This window comes from Cervus canadensis, chromosome 9, assembly GCF_019320065.1.
Source record: "Cervus canadensis isolate Bull #8, Minnesota chromosome 9, ASM1932006v1, whole genome shotgun sequence".
Taxonomy (NCBI): Eukaryota; Metazoa; Chordata; class Mammalia; order Artiodactyla; family Cervidae; genus Cervus; species Cervus canadensis.
Window position 1 is genome coordinate 80,812,049 of NC_057394.1, and position 26,760 is coordinate 80,838,808.

Here is a 26,760-nt window from a genome sequence, read left to right on the forward strand (position 1 = left end):
GCCTGTGAGACACCTACGTGGGAGTGGCAAGCTGAACAGACCCGTCCAAAGAGAAAGCTGAAGATATTAGAGTATACATACCATCATCCAAGTCAGGACAGCACATGAGGGGAGATCAGAGACTAGGAATGGCAAGAAAAAGAATTTCAGAAAAGGGCAGAATAGTAAACAGTACCCAAAGCTGCAGAGAAGCCTAGTAAGGTGAGGACTGAGCAGCGTCCACTGAATTTAGCAATGATGAAGTCACCGAGGGATGCTGGACTAGGCAAAAATAGCTGCAGTGACGCAGCAGCAGAGTCTACACTGCAGAAGGCTGAGCAATGACTTGGGCATTAAGTCAACTAAGACGTAGGTGATTCTTTGAAGGTGATAAAATAAAGCAGCAGCTGGAGTAGTACACAAGATTAAACATTTTTTAAGATGTAAGAGACTCGAGTATGTTAAGTACCGAGAGGAAGAGCCCAGAGAAAAGGAAACGAGAGGGGAAAACGAGAAAAGCAGAGACTGAAATGCTGGGAGTGAGGGCGGGGTTGGGGGGGGACTAGATTGCAAGCAAGATCAAATGCTCCTCCATCGTATCACTAACAAGAAGACCAAGGAGGATACAGGTGCAGAGGGGTGGGTTCAGAGGCAAAAGCCAGGGAGTTCTCATTCTGATGGCTTTCATATTTTTCTGATGTTGGAAATTAGGTCAAATACTAAAAGCAAGGGCAGGGTGATAGAGCTGGAGCTCTGAAAAGACTGAAGATTTGACTGAACAAAAGGGTAACTCCTTAGAAAATCAATTAATTTTATTTAGCACTTTATTATTTTAAGTTATTAAGTTTGCTTGACTTTATCTTTGCTTATATAACATTTACACCTTATTTTTAGTTGCAAAAACAAATCTCAATGACATTATTTTTCTGAAGAGATTTGTTTTATGACAATCAGATCTACAAGTACTTTCCAGCAAAGCACACATTATATTAAATATACATTAAGAATATCTGTACTCAATGTTCACCAAGTCGGAATGATGTCTGAAAACTTAAAGGGGACATTAAAGAGAGTGACACAAAACCAAAATGAAATTGGGATCAGAATAAATCCACCAGGGATTAGATAGTTCATGTGCAAGGCACTAATTTAAACAGATGGTCAACCCAGGAGTGTAACAGGTTGTTATATCTACTGCTGAGGATGACTTCCTAAACTAGAGCCCTCTGTGGAGAGAATGAGCAGTGGGGAAGGAAAAAAACCAAAGACTAACTCATTCACCCCCTTAACAACCACCTCTGGACTTTATCTTCTTTAAAAACCGCCTTGTGAAAATTTCTTCAAACTGAACTAAAAAAATTTGAATCTGCAATCAGTTCTCTCCCTCACCCCAAGTAGTTACATGTTTTATCTTTTTAAAAAGTTATCAAAAAGAAAGGTAAATGGGAGAATACTTAAAAAAAAAAAACCTTAAAAGATGTGTAATTATCAAAAAGGCAACCATCTCTTAAAACTCACCTAATTACCGTCATAATATAACAGTACTTGGTGATGTGTGGAGCACACTTCTTTAACCACAAAGGCACACTAGAGAGGAAAGAGTCACAATCTAGTCATAGTAGTCAGACTATCAATAATAACTGCAGTACAGGGTTCTATATAAAGTACTATAAACACAGGGGATGTTCAGCTATACCTAGAAGGGTTGAAGGAAAGCTTCTACAAGAGTATACTTAAGCAGAAGGTCTTAAGACTAAAGAAGCTTGTCAGGAAAGGAAAGAGGGGTTGGGGAAAGAAATGAGTAGTTACATGAGACACCCCAGGAAGGGGGAACAGCATGAACAAAAATACTGAGTACAGGCAGGGTCTGGCTGCTCGGAGAAGAGCAAAGATGAGCAGCAGCTGTGTAAAGTCATGGAAACACGCGGCCAGCCCTGAGGTCCACCTGCTTGCAGAGGAGGGGTGGGAGCAGGACTTTCACGTCAGCTGCCTCCAAAGGATGCAGAGTATGTGTGCCTCACCTCAAGGAGTGTACAAAACAAATGAGGATGACAAGAGAACATTATTACATTTAAAGATATGCAAACAAAGCTAGAGAAAGTGTGTCATGTGACATGACCATAAAGAAGAGGGTACAGCCATGATGAACACTTGCCTTTAACAGATGGGGGGCGGGTAAGTTAATGGCTGCAAAGGAGTGCTTACAAAAATGAGCAGTGTTTTGGTAAAACAGAGTACTGAACACATATCAAACTTGACTCCCCTCCTACAGCCTACTAAGAATATGGAAAAGGCACAAACTTGTAAAGAAGAAAAATGGGAGAGAAGATGGCATAGAAATATGGAAACTAGAACAAAAGTGGACAAACAGTAACAGATAACAAGGATCCAAAAAAACTGAAGAAGCTGATAGAAAGCTGAGCACCAACTGGATTTTCGGAGTCAAATCCTCAAAGCTGAGACCTGAGAGGACAAGATCCCTCTGGAAGCAGAGCTGGCTAGGCAAAAGATAAATTGAGGAGAGAGCCTAAGAAGCAGCAGTCAAACACAGAGAAATGTGAAAGAAAAACAAGAGAAATCAGAGAACCAGTCCAGGGAATCCAAATAATTAGGAGTTTCAGAAAAAAAAGAACACAAAAGAGAGGCAGAAAACTTACAAAGTAATTCAAGAAAACTCCAGCAACTGAAGGACAGGATTTGTAACACTACAAGGGTTCAATGAGTTCCCATCACAAATGAATGAAAGCCCACCCACATCAAGACACAATATTTAGGTATTTCAGAAAAGTGGAGACAAGTGGCAGATTTTACAAGTATCCAGTGAAGATGGGTAATGGGGCCACCTAAAAAGGATCAATGTTATTCAGCCATGAGAAAGAAAGAAATCCTGCCACTTGTGATAACTCGGATCATGTGTGGATTTTGAAGACCCTATGCTAGGTGAGATAAATCAGACAGATAATATCACTTACATGTGCAGTCTCCTGTAAATAGAGAAAGCAGAAGACTGGTTACCAGGGGCTCAGGGACTGGGCAGGTATTGTTTAAGGATAAAACTTGCAACCCGAAGATAAAAAAAATCCTGGAGATCTATGCACAGCACAGTGTACTATAAACTTCAAAGTTGCTAAGAGACTATATCTTAATTATCTCCATCACAAAAAAAGAAATTGTGTGATGTAATAATTCTAGTTAATGTAATAATTTTCCAGAGCTGTTCAACCTTATCACTGATGTAAACAACGATCTTCCCTTGCCAGATACTTAACCAGCTCTACATGCTCTCAGATTAGGTATTTGGCTATTTCTGAAGCAACATTAGGGAAAGACTGCACTTGTGCTCCCATGGAAATGGCCTTGCCATGTTCTGCAGTAAAACTCCGTGGATCCACAGCTCTCAATAACAATGACAGACCACTTCCTCATATTACTGGAAGACTGTCAAGCTAGAGACCCAAATTGAGGATTCCTAAGAATCATCCAGAAGACAATCTCAGAATGAGAAACTTCTACCTGAGACCTTTGGATCAAGCGGCCTGAGAGAGACAGCTTCCACACTCAGGAATTTCAGAACAAAATCTAAATAGTTAGAACCAAAGATTGTCAGGCTTTAATCTGCATGCTCTTTTTCAGTTCTTTCCCATCCTCTCTGCTGCTTTAAACTTCTGAATTGTTAACAGACACTTGTTTCTAACAATGATACCCATAATATTGCTCTTTGCACCCCAAGTCACTCCTTGCATGAGTCTTATTCCTGGCTACAATTTGCTCAGAAGTTCACTAAAATTTGCAAACAGGCCAACTGTTGAAATTGTAGCCATTCTTTTGGGTGCAAGTCAGCTCACTCTAGTTCTTGGGCACTCAAGTACTAAGCAATTCTCTCAAAGAGCCAACTAAAAACAGTAAACAAGACAAACAGCCCCTGTGATGTCAAACCTAGGATAGTTTGTCTGCGCCAAAACCACACTTGGGACCTTGGTGCTTGGATTACAAGTGGTTAATAATCTCTCAGCATTTGCCAGTGTGCTAGAGCTCAGATGTCATCTCCAGAGTCATCTAGTACACAGCCACCTTTACTTCAGAGGGCTCAATAACTAACCTTACAACAAGAAGTATTCATGAAATACTGACTTCAGTTAACAGTAGCTAAGGCTCTCCGAACAGTCTCCTGGTCAGCAGAATCCCAGCACAGAGAGCTGGATTTCATAGAACAATGTCCTCCAGGGCTAAATCTGGCCAAAAATAAGGCCTGAGAAAGTGAAAATAAACCCCACTGATAATCAAATTCTGATATCCCTCAGAAATTAGTGGCAAGGCCAGTAGAAAAGGCAAGCAGGAAATGGAGTTTCGCCCAAGGCTACAGCAGAATGGCAAAAGGACTAAAACGGCCCTTTTCTGAGCAATGACTGCTCTGACTGATGAGGACCCAGCTCTGCTTCACTCCTCCTGCTTTGAGCAGAATACTGAAGCACCCAATTACCAAACGACCCACCCCACGACAGGATCCAGCCCATAGGTGGTCTCCTCCTCAGTTCTTCCTTAGAATCATTCCACCCACACTCACCTAGGAAGACCCCCCTGCTCTGGGAGCCAGGTGTGCGCCCGCCCTTGCTGCAGCAGACCAATAAACTCTAGTACTGGTGCATTCCTGCGGCCTGTATCATACAGGATACCCAATTATCTTACATGAAGTTACAATGCATTAAAGCAAACTGAAACAACAGTCCCTTTCATTTAAATCAGGTCAGCTCTCAGAGAACACATTCTAGCTAGCCATGCTACATTTTGCTTAAAATTCCTTTTCAGGTTAACATGTTGGCTCTTTCAGTCATTCTGACAAATGAAATCTGCAACTTTTTGGTTAATTACATTAGTTTATTTAAAAGATTATTAGAACTACTAACTCTTGATTTGGGGGGTCGTTCCTGTGCTTGGCACTGTTACGGTTCCTAAGATATACCAGTGAGCAAGACAGACCCAACAGGAGTTACTTCCAGGTTTCTCGACAGCTCCAGATGCCAAGCTCCGGGAAGTTACAAAGATTCTTGTAAACTTAGCTATGAATCTCTCTCCTCTGCATTATCATGAGAGATTCAAGCTCAGTTTGTTAGCTCTCATACTTCAAATGCATCTTTATCTTGTTTGGAAAAAAAAATACGTAAAGTTTAAAAAGTATTTCTAAGCTTGGAGACTAGAAAGAAACTCCTGGTCCTTTCTGTCTGTTTAGTTACAAGATTACAGTAAAAGGATCAGATACCACTAAATGTATACTTGGAGTACAACACATGAATTTTGTGTGTGTGTGTGAATATTTTTAAATGTTCAGGTATATTCACATGCCTGATGTGATGCTACTTTTAAGAAGAAAATCTTTGGGGCCAAGCAGAAATAAATGGGCAGATATGCAAAATAGCAGGAAAGACCAGTCATTAGGGAGGAAAGGATTACACATTAATTTCTCTTTTCAGTGTTGCTCATTTCTTCTAGCTCGAATATTAAGGAGAAAAAGAATGATTATAAATTACCAGTGCCAAAATATAGTTCTTGAAGTCAAGATGCCATGATTATAACTTTATTCTTCACAGAGCTGTGTTCAAAAAAATGACACTGGGAAGACGATTTAAGAAACATGGGTTGGTTGTTTACTTTGATGGAAAGCCCCACATTTAGTAATATCTGATCACATTACTGTAAATATATTTAAAATGCATATGTAAATACATGCACATATATATACATGTACACCTACACAGATAAAAACTTTCACATACATGAGATAGACATATACACATCCCAAAATACATGTGTCTACATATATGCAGAGGAAGAGGAAGAAGAAAATAATTTTTTAGTGTTGTTAAGTTACTGACTGGCCATAGTACTGTTTTAACTTAAACAGCTATGAGAGCAATTATACAGGTGCTTCATGAAGAAAAAATGCACCGTGGTTATTTTACATAGCTATGGTTTACATAGCTATGACAGATTATCCTTTATATGGCAAGTGTTGTTCAATAATGACTCAAGCTGTTGTTACATATTCTATGAACAACCAAGAAAATAGATGATACCTTAAAAACAAAAGACTACTTGAACTTTCAAGATTTGTAGCATTCACAGATCTACAACCTTTTAATTATGCAAAACTAAAATATAGTGAAGAGGTAAAAAAAATTTAACTGTGTGTAAAAACTATGATTTAACAAGTTAACATTCTGAGTGGTTGGAAATCAAGAGAAAAGGCACAATCAACTTCAGGAAAGAAGGGCTATCATCAAAAAATCCACAAACAAAAAATGCTGGACAGGGTGTGGAGAAAAGGGAGCCCTCTGCACTGCTGGTGGGAATGTAAGTTGGTATAGCCACAATGGAGAAGAGCAAGGAAGTTCCCCCAAAATTAACAACAGAGCTACCATATGAGTTAGCAATCTTAATCCTGGGCATATACCTGGAGAAAATAATAATTCAAAAAGATACATGCACCCCAATGTTCACTGTGGCACTGTTTAACCAGGACATAGAAGCAACCTAAATGTTCATCAACAGATAAATGGATAAAGAAGATACGGTATATATATACAATGGAATATTACTCAGCCATGAAAAGGAACAAACCTGGATCATTTATAGTGATATGGATGAACCTATATTCTGTCACACGGAGTGAAGTAAGTCAAAAGAGAAAAACAAATATTGTATATTAATGCATATATACGGAATCTAGAAAAACGGTTCTCATCAACCTATAGGGCAGGAATAGAGGTGCAGATGTAGAGAACAGACTTGTGGACACAAATCAGAAAGGAGGGGGTGGGGTGGATTGGAAGTAGCATTAACATATATATACTATAATGTGTAAAACAGGTGGAGGGAAGCAGCTTCATACCACAGGGAGCTCAGCTCAACGCTCTGTGATGACCTAGAGGGTGGGAAGGGGGGCGGGAGGGAGGCCCGAGAGGGAGGGGATATGTGTATACACATAGCTGATTTACCCTGTTGTACAGTAAAAATGAATACAACATTGTAAAGCAATTATATTCCACTTAAAAAATAAAGTATATGGGATGATATGCATAGTTCATGTATGTGTGAACACTACATCATTCTATTTATTTATTTAAAATCTTCACCACACCAAGTGGCATGTGATTGATCTCAGTTCCCCAATCAGAGATTAAACCCTCAGCCTCCACAGCAGAAGCATGGAGTTTTAACCACTTCCCATCATGGAAGTCCCAAAAAGGAAACAAGTATCCTCAATTTTTTACATCCAAAGGGTCCTAGAAACAATACCCCTGACCTTCCACTCTGTGCCCAGGGCTGACTATACTTCAAATCTACCCCTTCAATTTCCAAGTTGAAAGACCCAAATCCTTTCAGTTTATACTATGGTACTCTTCTCCAATCATTTTATCATATTTGCCTTTCTCCAGAGCTACTCTAGTTCTTGTCTTCCTACCACATGACGATGCTTGTCAAAAGCAAAAAGGTCTCATGATTTTGTACAATGGTAGGATTACATTTTCCACTTTGTTGTCAACACACGGTCTAATGATACAGTGAACAGAGTAGTCCCCCCTTACCAGCACTTTCAGTTACTCGTGGTCAACCACAGTCTGAAAATATTAAACGGAAAATAAACAATTCGTAAGTTTTAAACTGCATGCCGTCCTGAGCAGCATGATGAAATCTTGCATCTCGCCAAGGATGAGGATCACTTCTCTGTCCAGTGTACCATGCTGTATACATTTAGTATATGAGAGAACACAGGAAATATGCTACTATCCAAGGTTTCGGGCATCTGCCAGGAAGCTTGGAGCGTATCCCATCTGGATAAGGAGGGGACTACTGTTTCATCTGCTCAACCCCTCGACACATGTGTTTTTCTAGAGATAACTACCCCTGGAATTCTCTGGAACCCACTCACACACTTTTAACAACAACAAATGTATTGGTACAACCAGATCCTATCAATAAGCACCGTTTACTGAGCTGGGCATCAACACTGCACTGAGTTAGAGCAATGACAAATGTCTCAATCTATAGAATGGGTCGTCTGGTCACCTGAAATCAACAAATATTTACAGTACTTACTATCTACCCTGTACTGGCAAATACAGGCAAGTCTCTTATAGCATGAGTTTTTACAACACAACATGCTTATAACATCACCAATTAATTAGGGGGGAAAAGTCTCTACACAAAGGCATTATTACGATGCAAACTGGAATCAGCACAGAGTAAACAGGAAAAATAATAGTTGCATGCAAAGAATATGCACACACAGATGCATTGTTTGACTGTCTGGGTGTTCTTCTGGAATGAAATTGTTTTGTTTACCCAAGCATTCTTTTATTCTTTTACCACTGGCAATGGTAGCAAGACTGCTCAATCAGGGACAAAGGTTGGGGAACCGCAACCTTCTGAGTAGACTAAATGGTAAGGAAGCAAAGTTTATTTCTGTCCTGTTTAGTCAACAGATGCATTCCTCTTAGAATACAACTACAAAAATAGTTATATCACAGCCAAGTCCAACAAAAGCCCTCTAGCACCCATACCCCAGTGAAAGAGCTGTTTTCATTAGAGATTTTTTGTAAGAGATTTCTCAGAAACACAACCATGACATCATAGGCAGACGCACTGTAAGTTACTATCTGCAAAAAGACATATTTAGGAAAACTGCCTACTAATAAACATCACAAATTCTTCCTGAAAAATATAAATTAGCATAACTGGGCACTGGAGAAATAGTGGAACCACAAACAATAGAACCAGTGAGATTAATTTAATAAATACATTAAAATATGTATAATTTACATGGCCCTATGAGAGCCTGAAAACTTTCTTTACATGCTTTATCATATACTATACAAAGGATCTCTGTGGGATGAATCTGTTTTTATAGACAAGAAATCCACAGTGCTCAGAAAGATTAAATGAATTGATCCAGCTGGTATACTGCATGTCAATCTCATATCTAATACTGCTATGAGAATAAAAATTAGTTAAGTGTTCTCACCCATAAGGATAGCTATATTAAAAAAAAAGGTTGGGGTGGGAAGAAAGTGTTAACAAAGATGTAGAGAAACTGGAACCCTTGTGGGTTGCTAGTGGGAATGTAAAATGGTGTGGCCACTGAGGACACATACACATACCATATGATCCAGAAATTCCACTCCTAAGTGTATATCCAAATTCCACATTTGTATGTATATCCTAGGCACATGTATATCCAAGGAACTGAAAGAAGGGACTCAGATGCACACCAATGTTCATAGCTGCCTTACTCATAATAACCAAAAAAGTGGAAACAACCCAACTATCCAACAACTGATGAATGACAGACAAAATGTGATACATGCTAAATCATGGATGGGCCTTAAAAACATTACATTAAGTGAAAGAAGCCAGTCACAAAAAACCACATATTGTATGATTTCATTTCAATGAAATGTCCAGAACAGGCAAATCCAGACAGAAAGCAGATTAGCGGTTGCCTAAGGCTGGAGGGTTGGAGGGTAAGTGGAACGACTGCTAATGGGTGCAGGGTTTCTTTTGGGGGGATGAAAATATTCTAAATTAGATTGTGGTGACAACCACACAACTCTGTAAATATACTAAGAACAGTGAACTGTACACTTAAAACAGGTGAGCTGGACGGTATGCGAATTATACCTCAATAAAGCTATTAGAAAGCTTTATTAATGTATAAAAATGTATAACTTCTTGATAGCTTTCACTAATATTTTCTGCATGAAGACAACTAGTATTGAATTTCTCTACTTAATACACTGCAACTAACTCAAAAGTACTTTTTAAAACACTTAAAAATGAGTCACTATTTTAACAAATGTTATCTTACATTCCAAAACATTTCAGGGATAATCATAGTACAGAATTTCACCAAGGAAAAACGTAATTGTGCTGCATTCTGATTTGAAAATCAGCAAGCATACTTAAATTGGGTGAGTTCAGTTTTACAAAGTGCAATGGAAATAGAGCAAATGCTACATGATCCAAGTCAAATAAAGGTTAAAGGGTGGTAAGGTTGATTAGTATTTCTGGCTTGCATTGAAAACTTCAAGCATTTAAAGTTAACATCAGGTTGAATCACCTTTCAGAACCTAATGGTTCCATCCCTTCAAAAAAAAAAAAAAGTGCAGAAGAGCAACAGGTGAAGTAGGAGATGTGTATGCTACTCTGACAGGCTTCTTTATGTTTTTCACGTATGCACGTCCAAGCACAAGTCAAGGCTCTGAGGAGGTTAGCTAGTCTTGGCTAAAAACAGGACAATAGTAACTTTCGGTTCCAGGGTATCTTATCTGGTTTAAACTCTCAAGAAGTGCGGGACGCATCTGTACTAAAATAGATTTTCAGATAAAAAGATGAAATGTTTGCATACTTTTTCAGCTTCTTATCTGCCTATAAGAAGTAAGTACTTTCCGACTTCTGTTGAGCAGATATTATGTACATGAAGAACACGTTTAGCTGAGCTTAAGACTTTTAAAAAAAAATCTCTTCCAAATTCGTAAAACACATCAGAACTATCTTATAATCAGCTGCCTGCCTACCAACATAAACAATTACCACTGCTGAATACACAAAGTTAAGCAATTCCACTGGCAACAGAAGAGGGTCAAGCTTTCTGTCCACAGAGGCAAGCCCAGAGGGGAATACGACTGAGACAGGGGACAGGGAACAAAGAACAAGGTCAAAGTCAAAATCAGTACAAAACAGAAAAAAAGCAAGCCAAAAGGGGTGAAAAGGAAAAGACTGGGTCACTGCTGGTCAGGGAATGAAAAGATGACCAAAGTCAAGCAACAGGAAACAGAGAGAAAGATCATTTGAGCAACAGAGGAGTACACGCAGTCAGGGCTGAACAGGTGGCTGGAGGAGACACTGCATCAAGAGCTCCAGGCACATGGGACAGGAACAGAGGTCAGCAGCAGTGTTCAGCCGGAACAGAGAAATCTCATGAATGTGAACATAAAATAACATGTGAACTTCATAGTGACTGTAATTTTAAATGTCCACAAGTCTTAATTTCTTTATGACAACCAGCAATCTAAAATACCCAGGACTATGCAGGCAAAGAAAACCTACAGCAAAGTTTCCAAAAGAACAATCGAAACAATTCTGACTCTACAATGCATTTCACCCCCATGATTCAAACATGTTATTATTGTATTTATTCCCATTTCTTCCTTCCACATTAAGTTTTGTTTTGGGAGTTTGGATGACAGTGTAATTGGTGCAAACTTTCTTGAGGACATAAGACTGGATCTCAGAAGAGCCTGAAGCCCAGGCCTGTTAAAGAGACACTCCTGGGAAACTGACCTGCACTGCAGCAGTCTACCAGTGATGTGCTGGGGTCATGTATCACTTGTGCTTGGCACGCTGATCAGTCTGTAAAACAGTTGAGAGAAGCCAGGAGGGAGCTTCCCTTGCTTCATGCACACTTCGCTCCTTGCCAGTGGTATCCTCCACAGCAAACCTCCCTATGGGGAAGGCTCTGGGGACCTGGGCAGTTCTATCTCCACCTGAGAGAATGCTGTATGCAAAGACTGATATAAAGGACATTTACTGCAGTACTGTTTAAGAGCATTAAAAAGCAAAGAAAAGAAAACAATCTAAACGTCTTCAATTGGATCTGTGTATCACTAATACAGTATGTTCATAAAACAGAATGACAAGCTGCTGAAGTGAACTGATTATGGCTGTTGTGTGCATGCTCAATCGCTCAGTCACGACCAACTCTGTGCGACCCCATGGACTGTAGCCATCTTCAGAACACAAAAACTGAGAAAAGCAAGGAACAAAACATACATATACGCCATCAAAGAATTTGTGTTTAGAGATGACGACATACAGACCTTTCTAATTTCTACATGTAACCCAGCAGCCACTGATAAATGTGACTTCATAAAAATAAGAGTTACACATAAAAAATAATACCATAAACTAAGTCCAAAGATGTTTGTGTCCACAAAGCTGGACTGCATACACAAGAAACACATCTAAGTGGACAGCTCTGCAAGAAGAAATGGGTGACTGGAGGAGAAAGAGATGAGAGGACTTAAGTTTTCACTTCCTCAGTATACTTACATTTTTTACATACGCATGTATTATCTGCTTAAAATGAATGAAGTATTAAATTTTAAAGTCGACCCAGACATACACCTGCTTCCACTTGCACACACACAGGAGGCTGACAACGACTGTCCCTAAAGAGGGGGACTGCTGTCTTCCCGCATAGCCTTACATTCTGCTTGATTATTTATCCTGAGAGCTTATTAATTTTATAATCTAATCTTATAACAGAAATATACTTGTTGAAAGAATACAATCTTTGACCCTAAAATTCCACTGCAAGAACTTGATATTATATTGAAGAACTGTAGTCATATTTTCTAGGAGCTTCTTTGCTCACTGCAATGGCCAAAATTTAGAGACTACTTAAATTTCATCTATCACTAGAGAACTGGTTAACTGGATACATATTTACATATAAATCTGTGTGTATATCAAAATAATGTGATGCCCACAATGATTAAAACTAAGGATTTGGAGCTATACTCACAGACATGGAAAGATGCATAATACTCTCGAATGAAAAAATGTAAGGTCATAGGAGATTTCATTCATTGTTTTCTCCACCACAGCCCTATCCCACTTACTACAAGTAACTGTTTACTTGCTTGTGCCCCTCAAAGTCTTTAAGTTCCCTAAAGACTTACAACTGTGGCCTGTCCACTGCTGAATCACCCATACCTGGCACAGAACCTGGAACCTGGCATATTACAGGCATTCAGTGAATAGCTACCAAATAAACTATAAATACACAAATTTGCCTTCCCCCCATTACAGCTAAAGAGAAACTATAATGGAATGTCAAATATTTAAATGATTTAATTTTACATTTAAAAGAACCTTCAATGTTAAGTCAGCAGTAGAAAACAAATGTTAAGTACTCCTTACTGTGTGCTTAACACTTTCTTGGGAACTGTGTATAAATTGAAATTTTTTGCAAACTGAGTCCCAGGATAAGTTTGTTAGGATAGATCCCTTACTTAAAGGACTTCTTTCATAAAGTGAAAAAGCTCCAAACAAATGTGTTTATCCTATATGAGCTTAAAATTTTCATGAGATTTATTGGCTTTCCTTAAAACAAGCCACATAAAAATAATTTTTCAATACCTACCTCCTCTTTTCCCCAAAATACTGACTTGTTTAATATAAACTATGATACCACTGTTTGACAAGTTTGGGTTTTTTTTAAATCCCTTAGTTCTCTAGACAACCTATAAAATTCAGGTGTATCGAAACACTCACAGCAGGCATCCTGATGTGAGGAATTCCTCTCCTTAGGATGACTGTTTACTAGAACTCATGGGTTATAATAAAGTTATACATTTTAAAGAGCTTGTCTGGAAAGATGAGTAACTTGAGTTACCTTGAGCAGCTGTTAAACTGCATAATTTATTCACATGACAAAAGAAAATTTCAAATATGAAACAATCACAGAGCTTAAATAAAATTAAATGCCAACTTTGGTTGAGATTAATTATATTTTCCTTAAGTTTAAAAATAAAGGTTTGATCCCCATTTAAACTGATGCATTGGCAAGGTATACTTTAGAAAATACTTTTTTTTTTGTAGTGGCTCAATTTTTCAAATACCTTTTTTCAATTAACAAAGCTTGCATCTGGCCTTTGGTTTTGTTCAAGTCTGTTCCTGGTATTAATTTAGCCAGCCCATCAAACTTAGCTTCTGTGGGTATTTTCACAAGACACTACTTTTTTATTTCAAAATATGCTCAAGTTTTTAAGTTTAGCAATTTTAAAAGGAAAATTTTCAGATATCAATTTTAGGTACACCAAAAATAAAAAAATATTAAAATACCTGTCAACATTTGGCAATATGCCAGGAAGTAAGGGGAACACAATTACTGCCCTAGAGGAAATTTATACTATCTAACCCATGAACATTCACCAGAAAAGACCCAAAGGACATATAAACAGTAATCACATACACACTGAAGTAGTTACAGAATAATCTATGAAAAGCTAACTATGTGTTGTGTGGTGATGAGTGAAGAGAGGATTATTGGAGTTGTACTTTAAGAAAAAGTAGTTAGGATTTCTGAACCGATGTCAGAACCGATTTCAGCTGAGGGAAAAAAATGCCCAGCAACAGGTGCTGCCTGAGAATAAGTTCAGAAGGGCAGTCTGATTTAATGGACGAGGAGCAGTTGCATTAATCTGAATTTCAGAATCACTATGATATAGACTAGTGTGTCAACAATGTCCTGGGAACAAGGTGTCCTGGAAATTAAGGTGTCCAGGGCTTGCGGACAAAGGACAAATCCTGGTTCTAAACCAAAGTCAAGGTAGAGAGACTCAAAGTGATTCTCAGCTGCTTTCAAACATTTGGCAGTTTCTCAAAAAGCTAAACAGTTACCATATGACTCTGGGTATATGCCTAAGAGAACCCACAACAGGTATCTACACAATAATTCGCACATGAAGTTTCACAGCAGCATTATTCAAAACAGCCAAGAAGCAGAGACAATCCAGGTGTCCACCAAGTAATAAACGGATACACAAAACATGGACTATCCATACAAGGCAATAGTTTTCAACCATAAAAAGGAATGAAATACTGATGCATGCACAACACAGATGAATACTGAAAACACTATGCTAAGTAAAAGACACAAATGGCCACATACTGTGTGCTTTCATTTACATGGAATGTTCAGAATAGGCAAATCCATGGAGAAAGGAAGTAGGTGAGTGGTTGCCAGGGCCTGGGAATAAGGGGAACTGTGGAGCGACTACTAACCGATGTGGAGTTCCTTCTGACAGGAGAAAAATGTTCCGGCATAGATAGCAGTGATAATGGCACAGCTTTGTGAACAGACTAAAAGCCAGTGGGCTGCACACTTTGAAAGGGTGAATTTTATGGTATGTGATATATCTGTTTTTAAAAGGGGCATTTGTTCTGCGATGACACACCTGAACGACATGACATAACTCTATCAGTAAAAGTAGCTTACTACAGCAGGGGCTGGATTTGTGACTTTGACAATCACTACACTAAAGAATCTTGAGGAAATTATACTAAAGGGTCTTTAAGTATTAAGATCAAAATAACGAGTGAAAGTCACTTTTCAGTGACAACTTCAAGAACTGCCTTGGGGTGACAAGAGATATTTAAAGACAAAAAACATCACAGTAGTTTCAAAAAGATGGCCAAGGCCTACTTAAGCTGCTGTGAAGGAAAGGATATACAAACTGCTCTGAAGGAGCTAAGGACAGTAGGATTTCCATTCTCTAGCAGCAGCTAAGAACAGAAAAAGCATTAAAAAAAAAAAAAAAACCCAGACGACGAGGATTCATTCAACAATGTAAGACATGACAAGAAAAATGACACTAGCCACAGGGGAAAAAATATATATTTATCAACACTGATTTGGCATATACAGTTCCCTTACATATGGTTATTTCAAGTGTTTGTAAATCATAATTCTGGACACAGTTGCCAAGAGGACAAATTTTTGAAAAAGCAGGTAAGTTTGCAAATGACCAACAATAACTTATAATAATATATCATTATTTCTGTTTTCCTGGCTGATATTCAGTATGCTGGAAGCCCCCTCCCTACCACCTCTTCACACCACCGAGAGTCCCAGCAAGAGGAAGTCCCCCTCTGAACTGCTGCCACCACCATCTCAGCAGCGAGAAAATTCTGGCTCCCTACTCCTAACAGAAGTGAGGCCAGAGGAAGATCATCTACCATTGGGAGTCATAAGCCAAAGGCTGTCCTGCCGTGGCAGTTCACACGTGAGCGCTACTCCTAAACCAGACACCTGGACTTCAGAGGCAGCTTGTGCTCTGATGCACCAATGTTCTAAAGGTGGCAAACTGCCCCAGAGACAATGAATGTGCTCTGTGTGCATGTGCGCTTAGGTGCTCAGTCATGTCTGACTCTTTGCAACCGCGTGGACTGTAGCCCGCCAGGCCCCTCTGTCCATGGGGTTTTTTCATGCATGAATACTGGCATGGGTGGCCATTTCCTGCTCCAGGGGATCTTCCCAAGCCAGGCGGGGTTATTCACCACCGCGCCACCTCCGTGCTGATAAAGTTATCCCTGTGCTGAATTGGGGGCCTCATCAGGTTCAGTGCAGACAAGGGAACATCTGCAGCGCATGTGTGGAGCACTACGCACGCAGCAGGAGCTTGAAGACGCTGGCAACAGACAGGTACAGGGAGGGAAGGCATGGGAAGAAAGAATCCAAACCCACAGCCTGTGCTGGGGTCTAAGAGCACAACAGAAAGCACTCTTTTGTCCTCCTGAAATGTCCTTTCTGAGGAGACCTTCCCTTTCCTCTCATGGTCAACAGAGTGCTGCCCTCTGTGAGGGGCTTCCCTGAAAGCAGAGAAGCTGGAAGCTCCACGTCTGTGTCCCAAGAGCACCTGGTATTGATTATCATAGTGCTTGTTCAATTACTACAGCTTATTTACATGTTTGTTTCCTCAGCAGGTATCTTCTCAAATAATGGAGTATTTTATTCATCTTTGCACTGTCAATACCTTGGACAGTGCTTGGCAGATAGAAGGATCCAGTAAATATTTGCTGAATGAATGAGGGGATGGACTTCTTTCAATGTTAGAAGAAACTGATGTTAGAAGAAACTGTAAAACAAATCCAAATGAATTAATTTGCCAGTCTTGCTACTAAGAAAATCGGATTTAAGAATGACACCTCAGAGAGGCCTAACCTGTGGATCTGAATTCACTGAGTATCTAAAACAGGTAAGTTCAACGGCCAGCAGGTAAGAAACGCACAATGAATGTTCTGCCTGTCCCTTCCCATCACAGGTTTTAAATGTTACAAGGAATATTCCTTACCGGACATGCAAAATCCCCAGTAGCAGGGATTATTACATGCTGGATTTGCCACATCTGACATCTAAAGAAATACTTATATCAAATTCAAGCTAGATACTGGGTTCAGCGATATTCAGAACAAAACTATCAGAATCCTTCAGGGGAAGATAGGGTTCCAACCAAGTTCTGATCACAGTTAAGGAATTAAAGCCGACTCACAGCATCAGTGCAGATCAGAGAAGTCTCTCATGCTAGCCACCAAATGAGTGGTGCACAATAGTGGGGGAGCCACATGAACCTGGTACCTTCACAGGTAAACGGAGGGGATGCTACAGTGGGATAAAAGACATGCTAGGTGTGGGAGCTGACAAGTCTTTGGAAGTTACCTGTCTTCTCATTGGCGGTTGATGAGAATCCACATTAAAGCATGAGACTAAGAAACATGGAAGTATATTACTGCCTAAGGTAAAATTTTTGTCTTAGTAGTTGTTTACCTGATCTTGCAAAAGTATTTTCTAGTCATGATTTTTACTTCTTCAAATTACAATACTAGGAAGTCCCAAAAAGTTATCAACTGAAACCCTGTAATCTTAGAAATAAAGAAACAAAGGTCTACAAGGACAAATGACTTGCCCAGGGTCACACTGGTGATCAGAGGCAGAGTCTGAACTCATACTCAATTCTCCAGTCTCCCCAACTTAACAGTTCATCCTAACACACACACACACACAATAAGCAGAAACACCCACATAGTTATATACTTACTTTTGCAGCATTAGAAAAAACTAAGATTGTTCAGAAACATACTAAGAAAGTGTAAGTTAACTAAAAAGACTAGCCCAGGAATAAGGCACTCATGTTTTCTGAATGACTCCCTAAAACACCAAATCCCCATGACTATGCTTATATTTATGTTAATACAAAGCATGATGGATAAAAGCATGGGTCTGGAGTAAGAGATTGCTTGTAACCCCCCAATTCCAGCTCTGATATTTAATTAGTTATGTAATCATGGACAAATTTGTTTCACCTTTTAAATCTCCGTTTCCTCAACTGTAAAACTGAAAAAACACATGAGTTTGAGCAAACTCTGGGAGATACTGAAAGACAGGAAAGCCTGGGGTGCTGCAGTCCATGGCGTCTAAAAGTCGGACACAACTGAGTGACTGAAATGAACTGACATCAAAACAAAATTTATTTCATTTTATTTAAATCTGAGTACTCTCTTTGAAGGTGTTACTGTCTAGGATCCTAGAGTTCTCTGAAATCTCAGCTGCAGAATATATAATTTCATTTGAAAATAAATCAATACTAGAACCAAACTATCTGATCATCTTTTTATAAAAGATTAAATAGCCACAAATTTTATTTTACCTGGACTAAAATGCATTAAATTACATTTCACTGACATAAGATCAAAAAAGCTTCATAAATATAATACTGCATTTTACCAGAGTGAGGTTATAAGAAGCCAAACCGAAAAATATTCCCTTTGGAACACAGAAACTGTTGAAAGTAATTTTAAAACTCTCTTGACATTTGATCCATTTTTTAAAAAAGTTTTTCCTATGAACAAAATCATTAATGGCCACTGAAAAACAAGCCCAAGGAATTATAAACAAAAAGTTAATGTTTACAAATGCAATGCTACCTGGCTATCATTAATAAAGAAATGTTCATATACCTACATCCAACTATTTTTAAATTGTACATATTAAATTTAAATCTCCTAAAGTTATCCTAAATGAAAACTTGACCAGAAGACATAAAATGTGGTCAAAAGTACCTCCTGCCAGTAAACAACATTACAGTTTTTAATAAAATGTTCAAAGTTAATTTAGATGTTTTATTAAAATAGTAATTTATGAAAATAGAACTTTTTTTCAGAGAGATCAAAAAGAATTTAAGGTCACCAGAATTTTATAGAACAGATGACAGACTGGTCAAATGTACTACAATGTCTAACCTCATGGGATCGGGCATTTTATGAACATGCCCCAAATTACATAATACTGGGGGACAGGGAGAGAGTATAAGGCTCTTAAAAACATTGTACAGGAAGTTAACAAGGATAATTTTTTAAATATGTACTTTATTACAGAGTAATACTTCAATGAGAAACATAATTAAACAAGAGTCAGCAGTATCTCCAGACAGTGATTTCTCAAATGTCACCCAACTATCCATTCCACTAAAAAGTACTTTTGAATACATGCAGCACCTACAGGATCAAGTTTTCAACTCCCTATCTTTGCAGATACCAGTACTGCTTTATTGCTGCATACAAGCACTGAAACTTATATTCCAAACTAATTAGAATTACTATCTTCTTCCTTAGAGTCCATTTTAAGGTATTTTAGAAAGATACCCCAGTAAATCTAAGAAAAATATTGAATACATAGCTCCTTCCTTTTCCAATATTGAGAATACTGAAGTATTTATAAATATGGCTTCCCCCCAACCCAGGTAACTTCAGCTTTACGAATGGTTTCATTTTTTTAAGCACTAATACCGTTCTGAACATATCCTCCCATCTAATCTGTTGAAAAAAGCAATTATTTTAAACGTTAAACTGCAGCTTAACCAAACTAAGAGTGATGTTCAAGTAAACCTACTTTGTTTATAATAAAATCTAAAGATTATATAAGCTTTGACGTCCTTTCCAGCCTTTTCCTATAGTGTCAAAGGTGGGAAAGACAACATCCGTTTTTACAAGAGGAAAACTAGGAGTTAACAGATTATATTTCTCAACTAAGAAATGTCTTCTCTTTTGTCAACATTACAAGACATTCATCTACTGACAAAGGAAAAATGAACAGTTCACTTGCCGGTTTAGGAAACTAAACTGGGACCATTACCAGCCACAGACTTAATTATTTCTAGGTAAGAACATTTAAAGCAAAAAGACTATTTAAAGTTCCTTGCCAACTGCTAAACTGGGGGTGGGGGGCTCTGAATAAGACACCCCTATTAGTCACTCGCCTTTTTCCCCACCACCCACCCTGCACCAAATCCTCATTGTTCTAGGAAAACTCGCAGCTAATGATAGCGAAACAGCAACTGCTACGTTTCTGCCGCAGGTGATCGATCACCGGGAGGAACTCTTCAGAACCACACGGACTTGCTGCTTTCTTCCCCACAAATAAAACCCAAATGGGGTCTTAAATGCATCACCAACCTGTGCGAGGGAAAGGATCCCAGGTTCCCTTCCGGGCTGATGCATGTCAGTCCGCAGGCGGGTAAAGGGTCCCCTAATAAATCGACCCCTCCCTCCAAGATCATTTAAGCTGACATTTTAAAGCAACATTTAAAGAAATCTGGCACCAAAGCCCTTGAAAAGTACAGAGCCCGTGGATCAGACGCTCCTCCTCCCGACGAGCGGCGCCCGGAGACCACTGGAGCGGCTCGCGGGGTGGGGGTGGGGGTCTCGCGCAGGCTCGGCCCCCTTCGGGCACCATGTCCTCCAGGAGCCCGGCCCGCGGGAGGCTGCCCACCTGCCCCGCCGACACTCACCCATCCTTCCGCTTGGCTTTGTAGACGTGACCGTAAGTGCCTCGGCCAACTTTGCAGCCCTCGTATTCAAACAGGTCCTCGACCCGCTCCCGCTCGCTGCTCAGCTTCACTTTAAAGTCATAGTCCATTGTCACGGCCGGCGGGGCCGGGGAGCTGGGGTCGCGGCGCCGCGGCGCGGGGGCGGGGGCCCTCCGGGAGGCTCCGGCAGCCGCGGCCCCCGGGAAGCCGCCCGCTCTACGCCCGGCGGCCGCAGCGCCGGCCCGGCCGCGGCGGCAGGAGCAAAAGGAGGCCCCGCGAGGGCGCCGGGGACATCCAGCGGGGCAGCGGGGCGGCGGGGCGGGGGCCGGCCGGGGTGGGGTGGGGGGGACACACGCCGAGGAACCCGGGGGCGCAGGAGGGCAAAGGACCGGGGCTGGGGGTGGGGAGTGCGGTCGCTGCCCTTGTCCCCGCGGGCTCCGGCTCCTGCGCTCCGGCCGCGCGCTCGGCCCCCGCGGCGGGCGGCGGCGCGGCGGGCTCTCCCTCGGAGGCTCGCGCCTAGCCGCGCTCACACACGCTCACGCTCGCTCCCTAAGTCGCTCGCTCCCTCGCTCGCTCTCCCGTCCACTCAGACAGAAAGGCAGCGCCGCACAACAGCCGGCACCTCCTCAGAGAGCGGAGGGCGGGGACTCGCGGAACGCGGCCGCGCTGTCGCAAAAACGTCGCGAAGACCCGGGCCGTTCGGCCTTCCCCGCCGCCCGCGCCGCGCACCGCTCCAGCCGAGCCTCGCTCCCCGAGGGGGCGCGTGAACCTAGCGCGGTAGCCGCTGCCCAGAGCAGCCGCCACCAGCACCACGTGGGCTGTCCCGGCGGCAGCCGGGGCTCCAGACTACAGCACCCAGAATGCACCGGCCGTCGCCGTGGCCGCCCCGCCTTCGGCTCCGCCCCCCCGCGAGGGGGGGAGGTGGGAGCGATGCACGATGGGATTCGTAGTCCAGAAGGAGGGGAGTCGTTTCGATGACCACTTGGAAAATTTTTTTTTTTTTTAACAGCGTTGTCGCTAGAGTCAGATTTGGGCCAGAAACTTAACTAGAGAAATTTAAGCGTGAGGGAGTCTAGTCTGTGTTAGAATCACATTTTGTGCCGCTTCCGAACTTCAGAGTTTAAAGGGCACTATCGTTATCGAAGAAAAATAAGTCTAATTATTGATCAACGGCTCACAGACTATCACTCGGGAAATCTTGTCGTTCACGGTCTAATAAGGGCTGCACAGTGATAGCAATGTGCTGACACGCATTGCAAAGATCAGTAAAAGGGAGTCAGTTGGGAGTGGCCACGCTGCCCCTAGAAAGTGGCACTCTTGGGACAGACGACTGTCCTTTCAGAGGTGATGTTACTTTGAGTACGGCCTTCTGCACCACTACTCCTAAGAATAGCCATTTTTAGCTATGATTACAGCAATGGATCTAAATCCATAAAAACTGTTCATAATTTTAAGGGAGGAAAGGTGTCTGCTGGAGGAATCTTGGTATCTTTATCGTTTTTTAAAAAAATATTTGTTCATTTGGCTGCACCAGGTCTTAGTTGTGGCACTCAGGATCTTTAGTTGCAACATGTGGGGTCTAATTCCCTGACCAGGGATGGAACGTTGGACTCCTGCATTTGGGAGTGTGGAGTCTTAGCCACTGGACCAACAAGAAAGTCCCAGTGCTGATATATTGATAATAATACCTCATTTTGTTTTATCCCCCTTATTTAGATGTCTATTTTTCATTTTTTGATTTTATGTTAATTTTATGTTTATATTTATTTTTCCAAACTGCTACCATTTTCACGAAAGCTCCCCACGTTGTCTCTCCACTTTGAACCTCCAACCAATTTTTTCACCTCTCCCATGGTATTCATCAGATTGTGTTCTTTTACTTCCTGTTCCTTGCTAGATTATTAATTCCTATAGGAAGTAGTATTTGCATATTTCCTGATGCCTAGTATCATGGCTTGATTTTGGTGTGCAGTAAACATGTGTTGAGTTAGTAAGTAAGGACATTTGTGTCAAAAACGTCTATATCCATGGGATTCTCCAGGCCAGAATATTGGAGTGGGTAGCCTTTCCCTTCTCCAGCGAATCTTCCCAACCCAGAGATTGAACCCAAGTCTTCCACATTGCAGGCAGATTCTTTACCAGCTGAGCCACCAGGGAAGCCCAAGAATACTGGAGTGGGTAGCTTGTCCCTTCTCCAGGAGATCTTCCCGACCCAGGAATCAAACAGGGGTCTCCTGCATTGCAGGCAGATTCTTCACCAACTGTGCTATCAGAGAAACTGGAAACATGTGTTGAATTAATGAGTAAGGACATTTGTGTCAAAAATATCTATGTACAAATGATGACCATGATACCATTTTATGAAAAATCCTCAGAAGGGCTCTTAAATAAATTTCCCAGGAGAAAAGAGTGACTTCACCACTGGTTTAAACAAAGTTGTTTTTCCTAGTGTGTCAAATACTATTTAGTGTTTAAGTATACTGACTGGTCAGGGAGACCCGGATTTGAATCTTGATGTACCAGTAATTGGAGAAGGCAATGGCACCCCACTGCAGTACTCTTGCCTAGAAAATCCCATGGATGGAGGAGCCTGGTGGGCTGCAGTCCATGGGGTTACTACAAGTTGGACATGACTGAGCAACTTCACTTTCACTTTTCACTTTCATACATTGGAGAAGGAAATGGCAACCCACTCCAGTGTTCTTGTCTGGAGAATCCCAGGGACGGGGGAGCCTGGTGGACTGCAATCTGTGGGGTCGCACAGAGTCGGACACAACTGAAGTGACTTAGCAGCAGCAGCAGTACCATTTATTAGCAGTGTGTCCTTGGTCCCTGAATTCCTTTCTTTGCAAAATGGAGATATACGAAACCTCAGTGACTTCCCTGGTGGTCCAGTGGTTAAGATTCGAGCTTCCAATGCAGGGGGCTCAGGTTCGATCCTTGAATGGGGAATTAAGATCCCACATGACTCACAGCGTGACCAAAAAATTAAAAATAAAAAAAACCTCAGCTTAGGGTAAGTGCTCCAGAAAGGTAAGCGTTCATGATTAGGATGTTAGATGTTTCTATTCACTGATGTAAATTGGAGGATTTCTAGCAGGACTTTTCCTTTGCATAAAGAATTTAATTTTTTTCCTAAATACGAATTTAGAATAGACTCTTCCTGAAGCTTATACATTTTGTATTTCTCGAATGATGTGTTTTTTTGTGCAATCATTTACTCATAGATCCTGAGAAACCAAACCACGATGCTAGAGAAAAGGTTGTGAAGAAGCTTGGGACTGGGCTTGCCCCCACCCTGGCCCTGTACCCACTTCCCACATCCCCTGCACACGATATTCCTAAATCCTGAAGGTCCCCAACTTCTTCAAATGACTTTTGACTACTCTTATGACTTCATCCATTTTATGGATGAAGATAAGACAGACATCCTTGTGCAGAAACTGAGTTTGTTTGTTTTTTAAATAATTTTCTTTATATATTTTACTTCTGGCTGTGCTGGTTCTCCATTGCTGTGCTGTCTTTTCTCTGGTTGTGGTGAACAGGGGTTACTCTCTAGTTGCGGTCCACGGGCTTCTCATTGCAGTGGCTTCTCTTGATGTGGAGCACGGGCTGTCGAGTTGGAGCTTCAGTAGTTTCTATGCACAGGCTTAGTTGCTCCTTCAATCCCCTGGGATCTTACCAGCTCAGGGATTGAACCTGCATTGGTAGGTGGATTCTTTATCACTGAGCCACCAGGGAAGCTCCTGAGTTGTTGTTTTTTTTCTTAAAGATGGATTTAAGAGGCACAACATGATGTTTTGATATACATGTACATGGTGAAATGACTCCTGTAGTCAAGCTAGCCATGTTTCTACTGTGAGTAATCCCAGGACAGGAAAGGAAGGCCACCTTGGACCAGGGAAGAGAAAGGCTTACTTTTCTCTTTGCAACTATGGTGTGAGTTAGAGGTCTGGACTCTAGGTTGGGGGCACACAGGGGTGTGAAGTGAGCTGGCCCCTTAGCAGAGCATCAGGATAGGGAGCAAAGGAAGAGAGAGCCACTAGGGTCCCTGAGGGGAGCTTGGCTAATGTGTCAGGAGCAGTAATAGCTAATATCCAGCTTGAGGTTTTTCTTTTCTGTGTGGTAATTCCCGTCTATCATCCCTAAGACATAAGCTGGTTTTACCTTTGGAGCCTGTGTCCAGGCTTAAAGGAAAGGAAGAGGCAGCAGATGGAACCTCAATTACAGGAGTGAAAAAGTGGCCCACAGAGCCAAAGCAGTGCGCGCTGGGAAGCCCTTGGGGCTCATGCTTGTATTCCCAAGACTTGAGGGAAGGATCAGAGAAATCAGCTTCAGACTTAACTGTTGTTTGACTGAATCGAACATATCAGGGACCCAAGGGCTCCCGTTTCGGTTTGATTTCAGCCTCGGGTCATCCTGATGTCACATCTCATGGCACCACGACGACTTCCAGTGACCCTGGAGCACCTCTGGCCCTCGTTGGTCCGTGTTCCAGACAACGCACAAGTCATGCTTGTGCTTCTTTTCTTAAAATGTGGTTCTTTACATTCTAAATTTAACATCTCCAGTCTAAACATGCCTCTCAAACACCAGCCCCACATTTCCACTGCCTCCTGTTCAGCCTCAGGGGATAATGTGCTGTCATCTCAAACTTAAAATTTCTGAAACGGAACATACCATACGGTGCCCTGAACTTCCCAATTCCCCAGCACAGCGATGCCGATAGACAGACGTTCTGCTGTTTTCCTGCCAACCCTCCAAGCTCAGGCCTTCATTTGCTGTTCACTGTTCTTCGTGCCCATGCCAAGTATGCCTTTGTCCCATTCTCAAAGGCTGGATGCTTCCTCATACCATCTCTGACCTTTGCAGGCCTACCCATCCTCCAAGGTACAGCTCAAATGCCTAAGTCAGTCATGCAGCCTTTCCTGGTTCTGGCAACTGAATATGACCTTTCTCTCCCATGAACTCCTACCCCAGCCCTGGTACCATTGCACTTGCTTTATAACTCACATAGAAACATCATGGTTCCCTCATATGTGTGCATGCTAAGTCGCATCAGTCATGTCCGATTCTTTGCGACCCCATGGACTGTAGCCTGCTAGGCTCCTCTGTCCATGGAATTCTCCAGGCAAGAATACTAGAGTGGGTTGTTCTGCTCTGTAAGAAGATCTTACAGACCCAAGGATTGAACCTGGGTTTCCTGCATTGCAGGCAGACTCTTTACTGCCTGAACCATGAGGGAAGCCTGGCTACCTTCAGTCAGTTCAGTCGCTCAGTCGTGTCCAACTCTTTGCGACCCCATGAATCGCAGCACGCCAGGCCTCCCTGTCCATCACAAACTCCCGGAGTTTACTCAAACCTATGTCCATCGAGTCAATGATGCCATCCAACCATCTCATCCTCTGTCGTCCCCTTCTCCTCCTGCCCCCAATCCCTCCCAGCATCAGGGTCTTTTCCAATGAGTCAACTCTTCGCATGAGGTGGCCAAAGTACTGGAGTTTCATCTTCAACATCAGTCCTTCCAATAGACACCAGGACTGATCTCCTTTAGGATGGACTGGTTGAATCTCCTTGCAGTCCAAGGGACTCTCAAGAGTTTTCTCCAACATCATGGTTCAAAAGCATCAATTTTTTGGCACTCAGCTTTCTTCACAGTCCAACTCTCACATCCATGCATGACCACTGGAAAAACCATAGCCTTGACCAGATGGACCTTTGTTGGCAATGTAATGATTCTGCTGTTTAATATGCTATCTAAGTTGGTCATAACTTTCCTTCCAAGGAGTAAGCGTCTTTTAATTTCATGGCTGCAATCACCATCTGCAGTGGTTTGGGAGCCCAAAAAAATAAAGTCTGACACTGTTTCCACTGTCTCCCCATCTATTTCCCATGAAGTGATGGGACCAGATGCCATGATCTTAGTTTTCTGAATGTTAAGCTTTAAGCCAACTTTTTCACTCTCCTCCTTCACTTTCATCAAGAGGCTTTTTAGTTCCTCTTCACTCTCTGCCATAAGGGTGGTGTCATCTGCATATCTGAGGTTATTGATATTTCTCCCGGCAATCTTGATTCCAGCTTGTGCTTCTTCCAGCCCAGTGTTTCTCATGATGTACTCTGCATATAAGTTAAATAAGCAGGGTGACAATATACAGGCTTGGCGTACTCCTTTTCCTATTTGGAACCAGTCTGTTGTTCCATGTTACATGATAGTAATTTATTTTGCTGCTGTTGTTTAGTCCCTCAGTTGTGTCTGACTCGTGCAACCCCACAGATTGTAGCCCACCAGACTCCTCTGTTCATAGAATTTCCAAGCCAAGAATACAGGAGTGGGTTGCCATTTTCTTCTCTGGGGATC

At 41.6% G+C, this 26,760-nt stretch overlaps 1 protein-coding gene across 4 annotated transcripts in view; it reads right to left on the bottom strand.

Annotated features, from left to right (window-relative positions):
• Nucleotides 1–21,122, bottom strand: part of CDK8 (cyclin dependent kinase 8) — a 71,464-nt gene extending 50,342 nt beyond the window's left edge. For 2 of the 4 annotated variants that reach the window (XM_043477757.1, XM_043477755.1), the window contains exon 1: nt 20,385–21,121. In XM_043477757.1, coding sequence (XP_043333692.1) covers nt 20,385–20,512 — 128 coding nt within the window. In that variant the 5' untranslated portion in view covers nt 20,513–21,121. Of the gene's footprint in view, nt 1–20,384 lie in introns of all 4 variants that reach the window. The other 2 variants (XM_043477756.1, XM_043477754.1) reach the window with 2 other exon arrangements.
• Between the last annotated feature and the right edge of the window lie 5,638 nt (nt 21,123–26,760).